This window comes from Epinephelus lanceolatus, chromosome 11 (genome assembly GCF_041903045.1).
Source record: "Epinephelus lanceolatus isolate andai-2023 chromosome 11, ASM4190304v1, whole genome shotgun sequence".
Lineage (NCBI taxonomy): Eukaryota > Metazoa > Chordata > Actinopteri > Perciformes > Serranidae > Epinephelus > Epinephelus lanceolatus.
In genome coordinates this window covers 27,212,104-27,232,967 of record NC_135744.1, presented here as the reverse complement: position 1 = coordinate 27,232,967, position 20,864 = coordinate 27,212,104, and the positions used below count along the sequence as shown (strand labels likewise).

The 20,864-nt window shown below is 40.3% G+C and overlaps 1 protein-coding gene across 9 annotated transcripts in view; it reads right to left on the bottom strand.

The window, feature by feature from the left end:
- Nucleotides 1-827: 827 nt before the first annotated feature.
- LOC117262266 (neurexin-2-like) overlaps nt 828-20,864 on the bottom strand; it is a 177,332-nt gene continuing 157,295 nt past the window's right edge. For 5 of the 9 annotated variants that reach the window (XM_033635109.2, XM_033635126.2, XM_033635117.2 and 2 more), the window contains 5 exons: nt 17,833-18,004; nt 13,082-13,171; nt 9,670-9,998; nt 6,349-6,433; nt 828-3,379 (listed from right to left, as the gene is read on the bottom strand). In XM_033635109.2, the coding sequence (XP_033491000.2) occupies nt 2,577-3,379; nt 6,349-6,433; nt 9,670-9,998; nt 13,082-13,171; nt 17,833-18,004 (1,479 nt within the window). In that variant the 3' untranslated portion in view covers nt 828-2,576. The remainder of the gene's footprint in view (nt 3,380-6,348; nt 6,434-9,669; nt 9,999-13,081; nt 13,172-17,832; nt 18,005-20,864) is intronic. The other 4 variants (XM_033635144.2, XM_033635162.2, XM_033635153.2 and 1 more) reach the window with 1 other exon arrangement.

Genomic DNA, 20,864 nt, shown 5'->3' with positions numbered 1-20,864 from the left:
ATGCTGGCAAAGTGCCCACTAACATGGATTTAAACAAATTTGTGAGCCATCTCCAGTGTCATTCTGGAGAGTTCGGCAGTACATCCAATCGGCTCACCGGCTTCTTTACCTACAACATCATCTGCAACAAGCTACCTGAACAGCTGATGCAATAACTGGTTTTCACAACCAAAGATTTTTCTTTTCTCTTTATCTTATGGAAGCTCATCTTAGTAGCTGGTCCCAAACAATCTTGCAGATGAAGAAGACAGATGTGGCGGTCCTGGGCTGGCTCACCGGACCGGTTGTATGTACTGCCAAATTCTCTGAAATTACATTAGAGGTGGCTTATGGTAGTGAAATGAAAATTGAATTAACCGGCTCTGGTGGACATTTCTGCAATCAGCATGCCAGTGGCTTGCTCCCTTGAAACTTGCAACATCTGTGGCCTTCAGCTGAGTAAAAAAAACACACATTTTATAGCGGTCTTTAATTGTGACCATCCAAAGGCACACCTGTAATCACGCTGTTTAATCACCACCTCGATATACCACAACTTTCAAGGGGATAGACTGTTGATTATGCTGGCAAAATGCTCACTGACACTGATTTCAATGTATTTGTGAACCAAGTTTGAGAGTAGTAAGCCTATTGTGTGCACAAAAAAAGTCCTAGATCTTTGATTTCAGCTCATGAACAGTGTGAGCAAAAGTAAAAGTGTTCTACTTTTGTTCAGTGTACATAATTTTCAGTGTGTATGCCCTATGATGTTGGTATTCTATAATACATGGCAAATAAAGTGCATTTCCTTTGTGAATCTACAAAAAGCAACACACAACACAGGTGTGTACAAAGTATATAATCAAGTGTATTTTCATCTTTATCCACGTTCTGTACACATATTAAGATCCATTTCACATTAACACTATACAATAGCAATGAGTGAGGAATGGAATATTTTCTGAGCGCTGAGCAGCTCATGTTGAATGGCACTTTCATAAAAAAATAACAGGAAATCACAGAGCATGAATAAGTAAATGTAGACATAACTCAACAGAGAAAATGGCTTTATATTATCAGATCCATTGAGTAACAGATTCAGCACATATAAAATGCACAATGCAACAAAACAAAAACATTTGTTTGTTCCATCCTTGTGTTTTCTCTGCATAATCGGAACCGTAAATAATGCAAAAACTCAAAGATATTTGCGGCTATTGGAGGAAAGTGTGCTTTTTGTCTGGATTTAAGTAAAAGGCAATCTAAAATGTAACGTGTTAAGAGGAGTGGTAACAAGATACATCGAAATATCAGAGAAATATCAATACAATTCACAAACCTTCAATTATTCATCTCATAGAATAGTCTTTTAGTAACTGATAGAAAAAAACAATACATGTTTGGCTGCTTTACAAGGAATATCTATGTCTCAAAGATATGTTTACATTTTCTGTGTGCTTTTGAATTATCCCATGACAGTTTTGAGAAAAGAAGAGATCAAGAGTGAGCCAGCCTCTGGTGAGGCGGGTTGTATCTCCCTCTCCAGGAAGAAAAACTTCCCAAAATATGATTCTGTGTTCCCCCCAATTCCTGTGAAGTTCGGGCGGCAGCGGTTTTGATGTCGTTGTGAAAATGTGTGTGTGTGGGGGGGCAGAGCATCTCGGATGTTTATTCTTCTCCATACCTGTTCCCCTGTGTACACAATGCTTTTTCAATCTTGCTAACCTCTATATGTACATACAAGCAATGTTTACAGAGAAATACCTTCACTGGTGTAGACTGATTGTTCACAATTACCCCTACTTGGAATGGCATGGCCAACTGATTGTGATATCTCACATAAATCCGTCATACTATAAGGTTCACTGGCTGGAGTATGTTGAGTGATTTAACAATCCCTTTAAACTGCTGTCTTTTTCTCCAGGAGAGCTAAATTTCATGCTTCATTCATGATGCTGCACCGGCAACATAATACCATTTCTTGTGGACAGAGGCAGAGTGACTGAGGAGTTTTAAAACCACATAACGTAACACGGTGGCTGCAGAGATGATGTCTTATCCAAATATAAGGGCTTTCATTCCGAGTGTAGTCAGAATTACTGGAGTGGCTCTCTGCTTATCTACCATAAAAATTCAATAACTGGCCTGTTCTGCCTCATATATCATAATGGGGACATTGAGACTTGAGATAGAGCGTTACAAAGAAGTACAAAGAAAACATTTAGGCAAATCTGTCCGGATGTTCTCAGCACTTCCTTCACTGTACCATGCTATATACAAAGCCAAAGTGTGTATGCCTCTTCCTAGCTTGTTGAAAACATAAAAAAATGACACACTAACAAAGAATTGGTGAATGCAGACTGAGTGCACATCGTGACCCACAGAATGAGTCAGATCTTGTGCTGTAGATGAGGATTTTATCACGAATAGGAGCTGGGCAACCTTGACTTTTGAGGAGAATGCAATCGTTAAATGCAAGCTTTGCTTTGTGCAGTTGTTTATTTTGTGGCCTGTGAGATTTCTCTGATGGTCGACCTGACAAAATCGGAGAGCGAAACGAAAGCATCCTCTTGTCTCAGTCCACACTTCCCTCCTTCTCAGACATAATATTCCTTGTCTTTGTTCTTTTTGCCCTTTGTGATTGCCTTAGCCACAGAGGCCGTTGCTGTGCTTTTGTCTTTGACCACTGCTCCGTTGCCCTCCACAGTGGAATTGTTGGCAAAATTGTGGCTCTGGTCTGTCTGGTAGGAGCCCTCGTCCCGGTTGCGGTACTTGTACATGGCATAGAGGAGGATAAGAATGCAGAGAGCAGCAGCAGCCACAATACCAACCACCATCCCCGTGGTGCTACTGGACTCCCTGATCACCTCCACGGCACCGGGTTGGCTCTTATCATCAGAGGCTGTGGGGTTGGCTGTGGGCACATGGGGAAAATTGGGGGGGTAAGTTAGTCCTGGTGTGTTTCGGGAGGATGGAGGAGCAGGGGGCAGAAGCACCTGGTCACGGGTGTTCATTTTGCCTGCAGGGATGTGGAGCTGGTCAGGGTTGGTGGTGGGAACATAAGGAGGTAGGGGGCGGGGTTTCTGGACTCCACCCTCACCATCGGTGGGAGGTGGAGGAAGGACTGTCCTGTCAGTGACCATGGGGGAGTTATTATTGTAAAAGTCCTCGTCATCTGATTCCGTCATCTCCCCAGAGCCGAAGGCCGAGACCTCCACAGGGTCACCGCAGTCCTCCTGGTCCGGGGGGCAGGAAGGGTGAGGAGGGAGTATCAGGGACTCTTTGGTGGTTTCGAGTGGGGATAGGAGGGTTGGGGGAGGAGGGATGACGGGGTAACGGGTGGCGATGGATGGGGGCTCAAGGGAATCCACTGTTATAATAGGCAACACTAATTCACCTCCTAGAAAGGAAACAGAAAAGGTAGGGGATCCTAAATTAGAACAGCACTGAAATTTGAAATCTGGCTGAAAAGTTGCACTCATTTAAATAGAGGCACAATCTGATCATTATGTGGAATATTACTGAGGAATTTAACTAATATTAGCTGGATAATCAGTGGTATTATTCAGAGTGATCACACATATTATGCCGACTTCTTTAATCAAGATTATTTACAACATTTGGCACAAGAAGAGCAAAACAAATTAAAACCACCATTCTTGAACGACGAATGCCGTTCTCGACTGAAATCAGTGTGTGGGTGTACGCATTAAGAATGTGTAATATTGTTCAAATATAATACAGCAAGAACATTAAAGAGCTCACATGTAGACACAAACATACAAGGTGACCCATGAAAGGCGGCAGCTGAATGAAGAGCATATAACACACAGAGCACATAACAAACAAAAGAACAGTAAATTAAATAGCCATTCTGCTGTATGCACATCTGCAGGCAGGGGTGGAGGGGTGACAAGAGAAATCACAGACAGGTTATTTTATGTAGGAGTCACACATGAAATACTGTGGTTTACTAAAAGCAACCAGTTTTGTCCAGTGTATCCTTAATCTCTATTTGGATATAGATTCCTCACTAAATGAACATCCAATACATTTCACTGTATATATGATATATTCTCCTGTATATGCAGCCCTCTCTCCTAGATTTAACGTCTATGCAAAACTAATTTGAAATAGCAGATACATTTTGAGGGAAACAAAAGCCTGGGGATATTACATTTACATTAACAAAAAGGGGGAATGTTGCTGATTAATGTACCTGGCAAGTTGCAAAAATGTTGATGCTTAATGTATCAACTAAGTATTATTACCTTTTCATTAACATATAACCAAAATCACGATCTTTCCCTACCTTTAACCAAAGTGCATTTGTTGCCTAAACTTAAGACAAGAGTCTTTGTTATTAATACATTCTTTATTACAATGTAATTGACCTTTCACTAAGCCCCGCCCCTTTGAGATAGTTCGACAAGCTGTCAGAGTAAGCATGGAGTCCTCTCTGTAACTAACTGCACTCCCTGAAGAATTACTATCATATTTTTGGAAAAATGAAACAGTGATTCCAGAGAGAAGTAGACAGAGGGGTCTACAGTCTGTGTTTGAAGGACATATCCAGGATGTCAAACTGACTCAGCAGCAACAACAGGTTAAAAAGACAAAGATAGTTTGTAACTTTGCTGATATTGAACCAGCTGTGTGGCATCGCAGTGTGTGTTTGGCACTCGGACCTCCACCACCAGACGGGAAGGGATCTCTGGAGGTAGTCAAACAACATTCATCTGCACACACTGTGATGACCCACAGCTGGTTGAATATCAGCGAAGTTTCCCTGCTTCCCTTCACTGGTTCCTGTACAGCAGGACCGGTCTTTTTTTCACTGTTATAATCATTAGAAAGCAAAAGCAGCATGTGTATACATTCAGTAGGCTATATCTTCAGTAGCCAGCTAGCTAATCCTACACTATCATTAATACACAACGTGCCCCAGGCACAACATTTAGCTCCAAATCCACAAAACCAGCCTGATAATGAAGGAAATCTGAAATGATTGCATTAGAGTCAATGGAGCACAGCTGTGTTGTTGTCGGATCCTGGTCTGAGCCGGCCGCTACATTATCATTAACCAGTCTGAGTGTGGAGGCAGGACTTAGTGAACAGTCAAACACCACCTAAATTAAAAATTCAATTATGTTATTTCTATGACCAAGGAAATGTCCATCAAACGTTGTAAACATGAGTTACTCTCTCAAAGCCAGAAACCAGAGAAAGAAGTCTCAAACTTGTGATGTCATAGGTTATAAAGTCTGGAGCTGCTCCATAGACAATGAATGGGAGATGGATTATATGGACCCACAGTTTGTTTTCTTTTTTTATACCTAAATGAGCTTTATTCTATTGTAGCGTTCTCAATGCTGAAACAGAAAATGGACCCATATACTCAGAACATTCCCCTGGGTGCTCTCAGTGTTGTCTATCTTTCACCACTCATTCTCTATGAAGCAGCTCCAGACATTGTACTTCTAATTTGAGTTTTAGCACTCTAGTTTTTGGATTTGGGAGCTGTTTATGTTTAATAATATGTTTGGATGGTTTTAGACCAAAGAAAAAACATGGATGAATTTTGAAAATGGGTGTAGTTACCCTTTAACCAAAGTGCTTTTGTTGCCTAAAGACAGGAGTCTGCACCCACCATCTTCCCCAACTACCTCCCTCTGAAGCCTCTACATGAATGTCATGTTTCATTACCTGAGAGAAACATTGCCTCTGAAAATAATCCAGGCAGCGATTACTCTGCCACAGCAATGTAATTAAGAGAGCAGTTTTGTAACCTACAAACATAATTTCTAGGAGACAGGGTTGGTATATGCCATGCATTGACATTTGACTCTAATCTGAGTCTGAGGTCAGAATGTCTCCTGGTCGTGGAGGAGTATTTCAGTCTGCAGAGTTTCTTTCTTCTTTTATGGCCAGTTGGTTCTCTTTCATCATTATTTAAGTCACACTTTGCAGGGCCAGTCAACAACAAACAATTCTGATAAGGTCATATTAATAATTGAGGCAGCCATAATAAGGGCAGACTCCTTCCTAAGTTCCACCGCTTGTTTCTGTCACAAGCGTGAGCTACTGTCTACTGTGTTCCACGCCTAATGACTGCGGTACTGCTCACAAAGATTTTCCTCCAGCCAATTTGCTGAATTACAGACATGACTTAAAAGCTAATACACGGGGTGAGCTGACGTTAGTTGAGTAACAACTATCCAAATGGTGACAGCTGTTTGACAAAGAACTTAAAAGGGAGAATTGGAAATATGAAAATGGCTGCCTGAAGTCGGTGTGTTTTATCTATAGTCTCGGAGGATGAGAGCTGTACTCCCATCTTTTTTTTTTTTTTTGCCATAGCTGACCCACCTGTTCCTGGCTCACACTCTTCCAGGTCCTCATCATCACTTGGACACTCAGCTGAGGCCACCAAAATATCATCAGAGTTCTGCGGCTGAAAGGAAAATGGAGAAAATGAACAAATATAAAGTCAACACATTTGACTGTGACTGCTGACTGTCCTATTTGAGGAAAACTGCAGCATGCAGCACTGTACCATTTCAGTGTTTTTGCTCGGAGCAACACTCGTAAGACTACATATCCAAAATGTGCCCATATGCAGCTGCTTTTTATCCTTCACCCCCGTGGCTGACTATGTGTTTACAAACAAAGTGCTGCTGATGGAGAGGCAATTCTCAGCAGGCTAAATGTTGTACATGTTTTAATTTAATTCTATATAATTTGCTCTTTGCAAATTGTTTATATTAATATTGCAAAAACAAATTCTTATATGCTAAATCAGTGAATATGTTTAAATTGGATTTTAGGTTGCGCGGTGGACTCAGAATACCTGAGCAGAGCGGGGAATACATGGTTCACAAATGGATTATGTGGATAAATTGAAAGTACAGAGAAGGCAATTTTAGGGGGACTGGACGAGAGACAATGTAATGAAAAATGCACTCTGTATTTTTAATAGGGAGGCAGGGGGATTTTTCTTTGAAACCTCAGGACTCCGAGTACAAGTGCTGAAATCCAGCCAATTTGGCAGGTTTGCAGCGTTTGGATTAAAATCAACTCATTTGAAATGGTGGCTGGTAATGTTCACCAGTCTGGATGCAGTATTGTGACTGCTCGATGTGTGAAATTCAGATGTATTCAATAAAAAGCCTTTTTTGCATAGCTGTGCGAGTTCAAAAATATACTGAAGCATGAATGTTATTATTATCCTAGCAAATAAAATGAATTATGTGATGAATTCAAAATCAGATACATAGGACCAAACCTGTTGTCAGAAGATATACTTAAAACTATTTATTGGATTTATGTGACATTTTATTCTGACAATTACAGCATGTGACATTTCACATATGCATAATACATTAGTCAGTAATAGGAATGTGATTTTAATAGTTTCATTGTATTATTATCATCATCACTTTTTACAAGTATATTTAACAGGAACCACATACTGTATGAAAAGCATAAATTTCGACCCTTGAGATTTGATGCATTATACAGAGATATAATTAAAAGCTATCATCCTTTCAGTCTCCAGTGGTGATCATATGCATATCTAAAGAGGTAATTGCTGCTTGAGACTATGTGGTCGGTTTTTATTTCAAGCTTTAACAGCAACATCTTTCTTGATTTAACAAATAAAATAAAATAACTTTCCTTCCAAAGAGTGCTCATGTTCAATTCAGCCCCTGCACAATACACATCAGATTTCATTTTCCTCTGAGTCTCCACTTTTCAAATCTGAATAAATTCAAAATCAGAAAAAGTAGCTAATTCAAGGATTTTTTAAATTTACTTTTTTTTTTTTTTTTTTTTACTTCTGATAAAAAGTTTTCCTTTTTCCAAAGTTAAGGGGCCATGGCCATTACTTGTGTTAAGAGGAACATTTGAATCACAGTTATTTCTGATTGTCTCTGGTTATGTGATGTGTGATTGTGGTTATGTGATAGGCTGTAGTTCAATCTCAATGTTCGTGTTAACATGAATACATGAATGTAAATAATCCAACTATGAGCAGAATATGAAAAGTGACATTGGGGTAGAATTAACGTCGGGGATCCAGGCTTGTTATTACCTCTACAGAAAGTTTAATACAAGAGTTTTCTCTTGTGCTACGTATGCTACTAATCCCAGGGTTCAATTTTTTTGGTGAGATACACATAAAGAAAAAAAAAATCATTCAATTTTTGTTCTGTATTAATCACAATTTTGCACTTTTGAGGAGAATGACAATTGAACTGATAAATAAAAGGTGAATATCAGTTGAGACCATTAAGGGTGCTCTAAAATATATAAGCAATAGATCACTGTAAACACATTTAGGAATTAAAAAAAAAATAAAATTGAGGACATGCCAAACAAAATACGCACGGTGCTCACAGTATAAGAAGGCTAATGATGCCATCAGCTATCCTACAACCTCTTCAGCGAGCAACAATAGGGTGACACTGCCCCAAAGTAGAGGGCTCCACCAGTGCTAATAGAACTAGGGTTACAATATCGTAACCTTTGTTCTATCTCTCACAGGCTCTGTCCTCTACTGGTCTTTAAGGGTACAGTGGGTGGAGCCTGATGAATGAGCACCCTGTCGCTATATACTATCAACCTAGCCACACTGATCATGACCGCTGCGACCAAATTCAAATTTAAAACATTTAGCATGGTTTCTACAAAAAAAGACAGGTGGCACTTTTTTTTTAATTTCTCTTTTTCTCTTTTTCTCTCTTAAGTTCTTAATGCATTTTAATTTTTTGATTATTGTTGTTTATTATTGCATTTGCCCACTGAAATCTGCATGAACATACCCGACCAATTAGGACGTGCCTACCCAAATACGTGTGGAGCTCATAGGATATAAAGACGCGTATGATGCTGTCTGCTTGTCCTGATATCTCCAACGACAGTGATTTGCCCACTGATACATCTGCTCCTTGATGACTCAGGAAAAGTGGTGTGCAAGGTGTCTATTGCTTGTCTTTTGACCCCTGCAGAGTTAGCCCATTGCTCCACCCAGTTCGGTTGCCTACCACCTAGGTTGGCTGGGCCTCTCTACTTCTTCGATGTGACGGCCTAGGGTGCAGCTGTCAGGATCAGTGTGGCTGGGTCGATGTTATATCGTGACAGGGCGCTCATTCACCCACTGCCACTGTACCCTTAAAGACCAGTAGAGGGCGGGGCCTGTGTAAGATAGAACAAAGGTTATAATGTTGTAACCATTGTTTTATCAGCACAAGAAGAGCCCTCTACCTAGGGGGAGTGTCATCCCTACACTGCTCACTGGAAAGGGTGTAGTATAGCTGACAGCATCATTAGCCTCCTTTATACTGTGGGCACCATGCATATTTGGGTAGGCATGTCCTGATTGGCCAGCTACATTTATGCAAATATCAGTGGGTGTAGGCGAGTAAGTATTATAGATAGAATCTAGAGGAGGGCTCCACCTGTGCCAATAAAACTAGGGTTACAATGTCGTAACCTTCGTTATATACTTTGATTGCTAACACTAGATGTTGTTATTACTCTCTGTTACTTAACTGTTTTAAAATCCCATCACTTTTACCTCCTGGAAAAGTGAAACAACCCTCATCTAAGTTTTAAACCAATTAACCTCCCACTGTCAGTAACTTAGCATCCAGTTCTCTTCAAATATAACTTAACATTCTCTCTGACCTTTGAGATGCTCTCCCTCAAGCTGGGTGACCGCTGCCTGCGGGTGGTGGTGGTGGCCATGGTGGTGGTGGTTTCCATTATTGTGGTAGACATATCAGACACTGCCAGCGGGGTGGCAGAGGTGGTGTCGGTGGTCAAGACGGAGAGCGAGTCCCCGACAAGACGCAGGTTCCCCTCCACCTGTACGCTGGGATCATTTTCTGCTGCCAGTTTGAGCACCTGGAGACCGTTGTAGTAGAGCCCTGAAATCTGACCCTGGAAGGGCCGACCCTTGTCATGACCGCCAATTTTAATGGCTGCCTGGCTGTTAAAGATGGTCAACTGTCTCCCTAAAGTTAGACAGAGACGAAGAGGAAGAAAGAGGCGGAGGAAGGGAGAGAATGGTGGAGCAGACATACAGAAGTCATATGGGAGAGCTTGCACAGGGACATCATTTGAACCAGGTGGGCTTTAGTGATCATAACATTAATACTTAGTAATTTATTTAAACGTAATTAGATGTTGACTTTAAAAGGGGGAAGGTTAGTTAGCAGCAAGTTTATGATTTAGACTTTAAACATGCAGATTACAACCACCAGAGGAGGGTTATATATTTAGGTGCCTATTTAGGTGTTTTATAGGACAGAGATATTTTGAATTATCACTGTGGTTAGCAAACTGTCTATAAGTGTGCTAAAAAATTACAGAAATGCATATGATGGATTACTGTTAATTCATGTGTTGAATAACTCTAAAGCAACCTTTGACATGAGAGACGGTTCAGACTCCAGTCGTTAAGATTAGAAGACCCTGGGGTGACTCAGTTTCTTGAGATATGCTTGTTGGGAACTGGTTCTGACTGTTTTTTGTTGTTTAAGAAAGACGAGATAGCTAAGAAGACAGCCCTCTGTATAACCTTGTTCTCATGGCAGCTTTGGTATAACTCATGGATGGATTAATGAACTGGCCTACTGGGCACAGACCCAGGGGCCCAAAGTGTCAGGGCTACCCCTGGCCTCTATCTGCAAAATGTCACTCAAATTAACATGTACTGACTAGGAAGAGACACAGAAAGACCACAAAAGGGGCAAAACAACCCAAAATAGACACAAAATGATTACAAAGACACAAAATGACTACAAAAGGGGCATAACAAACACAATGAAACACAAAATGATGACAGAGAGACACAAAATAACAATAATGGGCAAAACAACCAAAAATAGACAACAAAACAACCAAAATGATTACAAAGACACACAAGACAACCATAAGTGACAAAAAAATTAACTTAAAAAAACCCACAATATCACCTTAAGGTAGACATGAAAAGAAACAGAAAATAACTACAAAAGGAAAGAAACAACCAAAGATAGATGCAAAACAACCAAAAAAAGACAACAAAATAACTATGAGGAGACACAAAATGCTTAGAAAAAGGGGCAAAACAACCAAAAATAGACACATAACAACCAAAAAAGACAAAAATACTTTAAAAAACACACAATAACCTCATACAGATACAAAACAACCATGAAGAGATACAAAATAACTATAAAGAGGGACAAAACAACCAAAAAGACAACCTCAAAAGACACAAAATTGCTATAAAGAGACATAACAAACACAAAGAGACACAAAATGATGACAGAGAGATGCAAAACTACCAAAACGACACAAAATGGCTATAAAGAGACACAAAATATCTACAAAAAGGGGCATAACAACCAAAAAGAGACACAAAACGACAAAAAAAGATAACAAAATGACAATCAAGAGGCACAAAATGACTACAAAATGGGCAAAACTGCGAGAAATAGACACATAAGGACAATTACAGGACAACAAAGAGAAATAACTGTAAAATGGACAAAACAACCAGAGACACAAAATGACCAAAAAAGACACAAAATGACTATGAAGAGACGAAAAAATGAACCCAAAAGGACATAACAAACACAAACAGACACAAAATGACAACAGAGACACAAAATGACCAAAAAAAGACACAAATTTACCTCAAAGAGACACAAAATAACCACAAGAGTAGCAGACAAACACACATAAACACATCTTGACAACAAAAAGACACAAAATAACTACGAAAATGACCAAAAAAGACACAAGATGACTACAACCAAAAAAAGAAGCCAATCACCACAAAGTCTGTGTGTGTTTACAGTCCTGTGGAGGCGAGGTGGTGGGTCCTTTCATATGTCTGTGCCCAGGGGGCCCATTATCTCATAATCCGCCCATGGTATAACAAAGCTACTGGTGAGGGGGCTTAGCAAGCTTACTCTGTGCAGCATCTGATGCGTGGAGCCTGTGTCCTGGTACAAGTACTTTAATAAACAGATTCATCTAAAACAACAGAGACTGACCAGAGAGTGTTTCTTTATTCATCAGCGGGGAGAAATGAGCAGATGTTTTTCCAGGATATTTATTTATCTCTTAACTCCACAACAGATGGTGCAAGGATGTGAATCTTATGGCTGCTTTTTGAAGAGATGGGCGAATTATTAAAATGGCAGTCTGACTATGCCTCAGACTGTGTAAAGCTTAATGACAATAAAAGCCAAACACCACCTCCCTTCACTGACTTCTTCAGCCATTAGTCCATTGATACATGTTCTGCTCTGGGCTTCTCCTGCTCTAATTGTTTCACCTCCTGAAAGGGGCAATGATATCTAACAGCACCATTGTCAGCAGCCTCACTGATAAGCAGTGTGTTACATCAGAGGAGGAGGACTGCAGTAATGGGCCCATCTCTGGAGAATACTTATTAGCAAAGTTATTGGCTGCAAACAGTGATCTACTTTAACAGCCTGTCAGGACTGTTTTGTCGCAGCAAAAAAAAAACTTCAGCTCTGGAGTCTGACGTGGTCGTTGTAAGGCAGTACAAGGTTGCAGGGAACAGGAAAGGGAATTTGGTGCGGTCACACCCAGGAGTTACATATTTTAAAATGTTCAGTTTAGGAGGAACGAGACCCGAATCAACTTATGTCACATGTTAGTTTCATTGGTGTTTATGAAAATGTTACACAGCATTTTAATGATATTTTATGAAGAATAATTACACACAGTATCTAATTACACACAGTGGTTAAGAGGGACGATAGAGGGTTAGACAAGGGTTATGTGTTTTTAGTGAATTGGTTTAAAATCGTTGTTAAGGTGCAGCTTTCCCACAAGGTGTAAGGATGACAAAGAATAAATGGCACTACACCCGTTTAGTTTGACACTTCATTTGAGTTCCACTTGAAGATTTACTGCACTCGTCAAAATTTACAGCCGATAGAGAGTCCAATTAAAACGGATGCATACATGTGGGTAACTTCCTTGTCGCCCTTATCTTCTGGCACTGCACCTCTCATGGGGGGAGGTTATTTACTAGTTATTTCAAGGATTAATTAATTAATCAATTAATTTTTACCTTTATCGAGTAGCCACTCGTCAACTACCCGACCAAGTCTGTATGGGATTCTTTGTCTAGCAATAGCCAGTCGTTCATTATCATAGTGTCCTTCAAAGAATTTGGAGAGACAGATTAAAGGTTAAAGTCTGCAAGCTGAAAGATCACATGGTTAGAAACAGAGTTATAATGGCTAACAGGTTTAACAAGTTATCAATTTTAACCCAGCTGTGAGTTAAAAGAAACTTGTGCTTTACTTGGTGTCATCTAGTTATTACAGCGTTAATGTTAATTAGAGTAACGTTTAGGCTATTTATAATGTGCTACACTAGTTAGAGTTATTTAGCTATTTTTTAAGCAAAGCATAATCTTCAGGAAATTCCAATTACAAGTGTTACAGTTATGTAAAAATGATTTTATGCACTGTATAAAAAGAGGTTAATTCAGGTAAACACAAGAAAGCATTATGAAAATCAGCCACTTCAACAAAGACAGTCAGGAAAACAGTTGCATTTAGACAGTGATACACATTCTGTATCTACAGCAGAGAACAGATATTAGCCTTTATATTTGACTGGAGTCATCATAGAGAGCCGAAGTCTCACCCCACTTCTGTTCAACAGTGTATTTTTAGAACATACTGAAAAATATATAGTGCTTTTTTCCCCTGCAGCTCCCATGAGATATTGACAGCATGTCTACAGTGGCAGATCTTCCTATAGGCAACACAGGCAGCAGCCTAGAGGATTAGTTTTTTTTTTTTTTGGACATTCAAAACATCGAACATAAGGGAAACCTTGTAGTGGAGTGTATGTGGATGGCATTACTGTAAGAAAAAATGAAAAGGCAAAATCCATCCAGTGTGCAGTACAAAAACAAGAAGATGAAATTTTCAGAATTGCAAATATCTTATTCTCTTATTGTCTGTGGTGCAGTGGTTAGCATTGTTGCCTCACAGCAAGAGAGTTCCTGGTTCTAACCCGGGGTGGGGGGCTCAAACCCTGGGGTGGGGGAGCCCCTCTGTGCGGAGTTTGCATGTTCACTCCGTGTAAGCATGGGTTTTCTCCGGGTACTCCGGCTTTCTCCCACAATCCAAAGACATGCAGGTTAATTGGTGACTCTAAACTGCCCGTAGGTGTGAATGTGAGTGTCAATGGTTATCTGTAGCCCCATTTCCACCAAGCAGTACGGTTTAGTTCAGTTTGGTATATTTTCCACTGTGAAAAGTTGTGGATGGTACCAATGGAACCGTTCTGTTCTGTCCCTAGTTTTGGTCCCCCCTCTGTTGGGGTAGCTAGCACACAGATCTGGTACTAAAAGGTGGAGCTGTGAACACTGCAGTCTGTTGATTGGTCAGTAGAGGACGGTCACTCTGCTCAGGGCTGAGTTGTGATTGGTTTTGAAGCTCATGAACCACTGGTCATACTGCGAAGAGTTTTATTACTGTAACTATAAAATGAAAGGATGTTTTGCTGCCTCTTGCAGCAGCTGCAGTCTGAGAAAAAAAAAACTTAATTCACTGGGCCGACTGCCGGCAACTTTTAAGGTGGAATGCTAACTTGTTATGTTACTAAATGCATGAGTTGATGCATGAATCCATCAGCACACCTTAAATTTCACTGTGACAACTTTGACCATCACTTTAGTTTTTATACGACATACACACAGTGATGAGTGGATCTTCAAGCGTTTATTTATACTAATTTCGGTCAGGTTATGTGAACTGCATATATTCTAATCCTCACTCGGAGAAAAAAAAAAAAAAAACGTTGCGAAGCATTGGGCTCCAGCAACGCTAAACCCCTGAGCTGACTAAATGCACAAACCCACTATTTTTAAATATCCCATGGAGAGAGACTCTCACTGCAGCCTGTTTTATTTTGTTCTGAAAATGTCGACGTACAGTCTTGTTCCATGGACGATAACCTAGGTGCAGACTTCCATCTGTGTCACCGGTAATGAGGAAATTCAGTGAGTGCTGGACGGAGCAGTGAGTGACAACGACCCCGCCCACATTTAAGGGCACTGTTTGCAGTGGAAACAGGGGCTTACCTAGGGTGCCAAATGTGCTTGGTGTGGCACTGCATGTCTGTATGAAAAACTCATGGGAGCTGTAGTTGTCTTCATACAAGATTTCCACACTTAATCAATAAGTCATGTAGTTGATAAACATTTAGACCTGACACCAATAACTCATTTCAGGTTTTGGAAAGATCATTTCTCTGCAAAACTACATTGTGGAATCAGGACTGATAGGAAAGCAGCTGCTCTCACGTGGGGCAGGACTTCAACTCTCTATTCAACACATGCAAACACAGAAGAGTAATTTATGAAAACTACTAAGAGAAATATACTGTTTGATACAAACTCCAACACTTTGAATTGCCCAGTTAATATTAATGCCATGAATACTTTTCATTCGATCTTGTAACGATCTAGCACTGAAGATATTCTGTCAATCATCAGCCACAAGGTTCTGACTTTACTAGTAAATTCTTGCTGACACTATTTATGAATAATTACATGGGTATGGTGCATGGAACGCCATGTCGTATATCTGAAAACATGCTTTAACCCACATTTTATGAACAAAAAAAATGTAAATAAATACATAAGAACGAATAACGAAATAAAAAACAGTTGAAAGCGAACCATGTTGTTGGACAATGAATGGATAAAAAGGATTAGGATTACAGCGCAACATGGAAATGCAGCCACAGTACATGACGGTGCATGACAATTAAAGGGAAGCTTACTGAGACTGCATTTACTGTAAGCTTTAATATACAGCAGGCTTTAAAATAAGTGAAGCATTCATTGAGCCTTTGGAGAGCTGCTGAGAGTGCCCTTGTATTTTTGCCGCAAACAAATCACAGAGGATATTATATTTTATATGTTTGATGTCCCTTTAAAGAAAAAAGATCAGCTTTGTTTCCTTATACTCTTTATTGTCACCTGCGCAACATACACTCCCTTTTATAGCTGATGGCTGCTGTGCTTTCGTCAACAAAGACGACATAGAGTGTATACATTACACACATGGCCGTCAGTTTTTTGATTTATGTGTGACTGTGGCATGTGCCTGTGCGCTTTGAGCACCAGCTGGAGGCAGTGAGAGGACTTGGTTTCCTCCCGCTACGCCAGCTGGTGCACCTGTTCTAAATAAGGTTAATTGGTTGATTGGTTCAGAGCAGGTTAAAGCGCAGCCGGTCGTGATCACATTATGTATGTTTACTTTTGTTGTCTATGTGTATATTAGGCATTTGTGTACAAAGGTGGGTGAACTTTAAACCTTGTGGACAGTGAAAATCTGTGTGTGCAAGATGCATCTTCTCCCTGTGTATTTGTATAGTCTTCATTTTGTTTGTCCGCCTTTCTTTCTATGCAGCCCTAGTCAGCATTTAATATGGAATGCCAATGTATTTGAATTATCTGAAGCTATAAGTCAGGATAAAACGTATCAGCACAATTTCCAAGTATGGAATTGATAATTTCATATGTTCCTCAGGAAGTAATGAAACCTGGAATATACACCAAGATACCGCCAGTAACACTTTAAGCCTCAGGCGGGGTGATTCATTATATTTATGTCCATGTGCATCATTGAACGTGATAGCATCTGACAGTAACCTGGACACCAATCACAACATAACACTGAAATGTAAAACACATACATGAATCTGTCATTATAGAGCTGAGCCCTTCAGCAGACTGAATACAGTGTAAATTCAGCCAAATCCATCAATCTGTTTATGCAAAACAGACATCATGGAAAGGTCACCTTGTTAGTGTTCACCAGTGGACAGATGAATGTAAATGTAAGCACGTTCACTACAAAAATGTTAATGTCAACAAGAATTTATCGGCTGAATAGAGAATGTGAAGCTGACGTCACGCCATGTGGGGCGGGCCGCCATGTTCCAAGGATGTGTGCTGCTATCTGTATCACCAATGTATAGGTATGTGAGTGGAGGTGATGCATCGGTGTCTGTGATCCAGGCTCGAGCTGCCAAGTCATATGGACCTATGTTGTTTATCATGATTAGCTTCTCCAAATACTGTTGCTTTACCACTGTAGCAGGCGCACTAACACAGCGCGATCCTTGGAACATGGCGGCCCTGTCCAAAAAATCTAACACTGACATCAACATCACATGTTCTATTTATAGTAACATATTCAGACTAGTTAGTTAACACTGTTTCTTATGACCTGGACCAGATGTTGGCAGATAAATAACAAAGAGATAAATATGATTTTAGACTTATACTTAAGGTGTTACATCTTTTTGGAAACGTCTAGAAAATGAAAAGCCAATTTGTGAGGAAAGATGCTGCTTTAATTTACTCTAAATTAAGATCTCTCATCTGCCACATCCTTCCCCACCTGTCTGCCAAACTGACTGCAAAAAAAGGACAGCGGCTGATGAAAATTCTTTCATTGCTAGATATACTCAGCGAGGCAGCTCGAGGCAAATGTATTAATCTCAGATTATTATATTGTTTATGCAATATGGCATGTCCAGTTGTATGTGTGCGGCAACTTAATAGATAGCTTACAGAGCGATGAAATAACTAGATGGGGAAGCTGAATTAAAATGAGCCACTGGGTAAATTGCCAATCAGTTTTTTTTTGCAAACAGTACATTTCACAAGAGCTCATTCGAGGATTTATGTTTGATAGGCAGACATGCAATCCTCTCTCGCTAATCCAGATGCTCCATGCCATCTCTCTGCGTATAATATGACCACATAGTTTGCCCCATCAGTCTTACCTGGTGGATAACGCTCAATGACTGGATGGTTGTCCACCTGGAGAGTGGCATTGCCACCACTGCGTGTGAAGCGCACTACATGGTACTTGCCGTCATTTACTATGACAGCAGGCTCATCGATGGTGATGTCATCCGTCCCCACATTGAAGATGACACCAATTTTTCCTTGATCCTGCAGGTGAAAAAGAACGCGCGTGACACATTAAACAGATGACAAATGTTGTGAATTGAAAATATTTCATATCATATTCACTCAAAGTGCGCAGAGTATAGAGTTTCTGTCTACTTCAGGGCTGTCGAGTCGGAAACCTCGCTTAAGTGGTAAAAGTGGATCTTTTGTGACACGGACGGTATGTTTAGTTCTTTCTTAAGGCTTCAGCATCGTTCTCCCTCAGCAGTCGGCTCAGGTTTCCTGATGTGGATCACTCCTGACAGAATCCTTCTGCTTCTCTTCTAGTTGACCAACTTCTCTTCCTGTCAGCCTCTCCCTGCTCCTGCCAACCTTCCTCAAAGATCAAAGCTGCATCTCGAGCCAGCCTTTGGGTGGCACTAATAAGAAACATTGGAAACAAACCGTGTGGGGGTCTCTGTGCCTGTCTGGCCTTTGTACATTCGCTGCCTCGCAGACTTTCTAAATTCAACACAAGGTCAAAGTGCTAATTAATGTGTGGAGACATTGGGAGAAACGGCACATGAATCTGCAGAGGAGCCCAACATTACACTTTAACTCTCGTAACTACAAACTGTTAGACTGCAATAATAACTTAACAAACAACATGGTGTGGAAGGCTCATCAGTGATTACAGTGTGAAACAGAATACATGTTGTCAGCCTGATGGTTAGGTATAACAGTAAAGGTTGACGAACAACAATACAGGGTAATTCATTAGTAGAGCTGCACGATTAAAGGAAAAAAGTCAAAATTCTCTGATTCCAGCTTCTTAAATGTGAATATGTCCTGGTTTCTTTACTCTTCTATGACAACAAATTAAATATATTTGGGTTGCAGACAAAACAAGACATTTGAGGACATCATCTTTGGGCTTTGGGAAATGCTGACTGACATTATTGCCATCGTTTTCTGACATTTTATAGACCAAACAGCTAAACGATTAGTCAAGAAAATAATCAACAGATTGATCGACAATGATAATAATTGTTGTTGCAGCCCTATTCATTGGCACTGATTTAACAGGCAGTTAAATGCTTATGCAGTGAATGCCTCACATGCACAATAGCACCTTGTGCACCTCAGTAAAACTTCATTACCATTACATAATATTAATAATACGCGACTTTCAGGCTGTGTCACCTCCCCCATATCATTCAGCTGTGCCTGGAGTCTGCAGGGTTTTTTTCAGACAACCTCTCCTCCCGCAGCTGGCTGCACTATATCACACCTTTAACTGGAGAGGGGAGAGAAAGTAAACAATGAAATTGGCTGGTATAGTGTTTTATTGAAATGAAATCCTGCAGACTACTGGTCCTGCATGGCACACGGTGTACATAATATTTACTGGCCTTACAGACATAAATATCTCCCGAGGTGGGTCTTGCATTACCTTTGGATTCCCTGGCTTTCCTGTCAGAACTGACCGACTTCAATGCCGCATTTCTTGTGCTATTAAATATAACTGATTGCTCCCTTTCTCTCATACTTTTAATATTGCATTACTGAGTGAAAGAACTGAAATTCAAATATGTAGACAGAAATGCTTCTTTTCTTCCCTTGATGGTGGCTGCTATTGTGGTATGTAAAACCTGTCTCAGAGCTTTGCTCTCAGCCCCTAATCATATGTAAAATCCTTCTGGAAACCTTTTGAATGTGAAATAATTATTCATGCTGACACAGTTGGTGTTAAGTACCGAAGTGTGAAGTGTCCTCTATGACCTTGAACGTACCATTAATAATATAATTTTAAGCTTGAGAAATCAACTTTCAACTTATTTCATATAAAGGAGCTCTATCTGCAAACAGAGCCTTTATACTGAAGGTCAGCGGCAGGTCGATGGCTCTTCAGGATTGTCTGTAAATTCTGTAATCACCGGAATGTTGTCATGAACCCAGGAGGAGGCAATGTGCAACTGATTTATGGTGCATGAACTATGGCTACATAATCAGATTCACACAAGTCTAAAAGAAGATGAAACCCCTTCATGACAAATGTCTACCCACTCACAGTTACTCACTATGGAGCTTTGAGTTAATTAAAGTCAGTGTTAGTGAAGGTTTGTGGGAATCAGCATGGTGTTAGACTCCCAAGTCACATTTTATTATACAAATCTATGTCGAGAATAAATATATTATCACCTTTTTTATACACATTATATTCCTTATATTGTCCATTAGAAATCTCTTGTGTTCTTTGCTTACTTATATTCTGCACATGCAGCGCTATTAGTTTGGTTTAATCACCTTCCCCAAGAAATAATTATTAGGCAACTACAGGGTAATGCGGCCTCAGGTCAAATACAGCGCATGTCCTCTGGACAGCAATTAACGTCTCCAGGGCCAGAACACTCTTCAACAAAAGAGTTGCTTCTATTTTGCTTACTCGGTCTTACAGCATGATTTCAAAACAGCCCCAGAGCACCTTCTGACAGCTGGCAAAGCAACACTGCTGCAGCCCAGTTTTAGTAAACAAAAGCTTGGCCTTTCCAGGTCACTTTTTTCTTAATGCCCATGTGTTTGGGGTATAAAGCTAGTCAGCCATACCCTCATGAAAAGCAACGCAGTCGCCCACCTAGCTGTTTAGACATCAGCTCTGATGGAGAATGCATTTTCTGTTCCCAGTGGAGCTTTCACTGTGGGCTCTCAATTCTCAGCAGCTTCCTCTAATTCATATCGAGGGGAAAGGATTGATTATTATAAGGATGCATTATTATCAGGATTAAATTTTGATGAGATGAAAAAGAAAACCAAAAGCACTGTGGAACTGACGATTCCTCTATGATGGGACACGCTGCCACCTGATACATTTTTAAAGCGAGCACAGAGTGGACAGATCATGATTCTTTTAAGAAGACAAGCA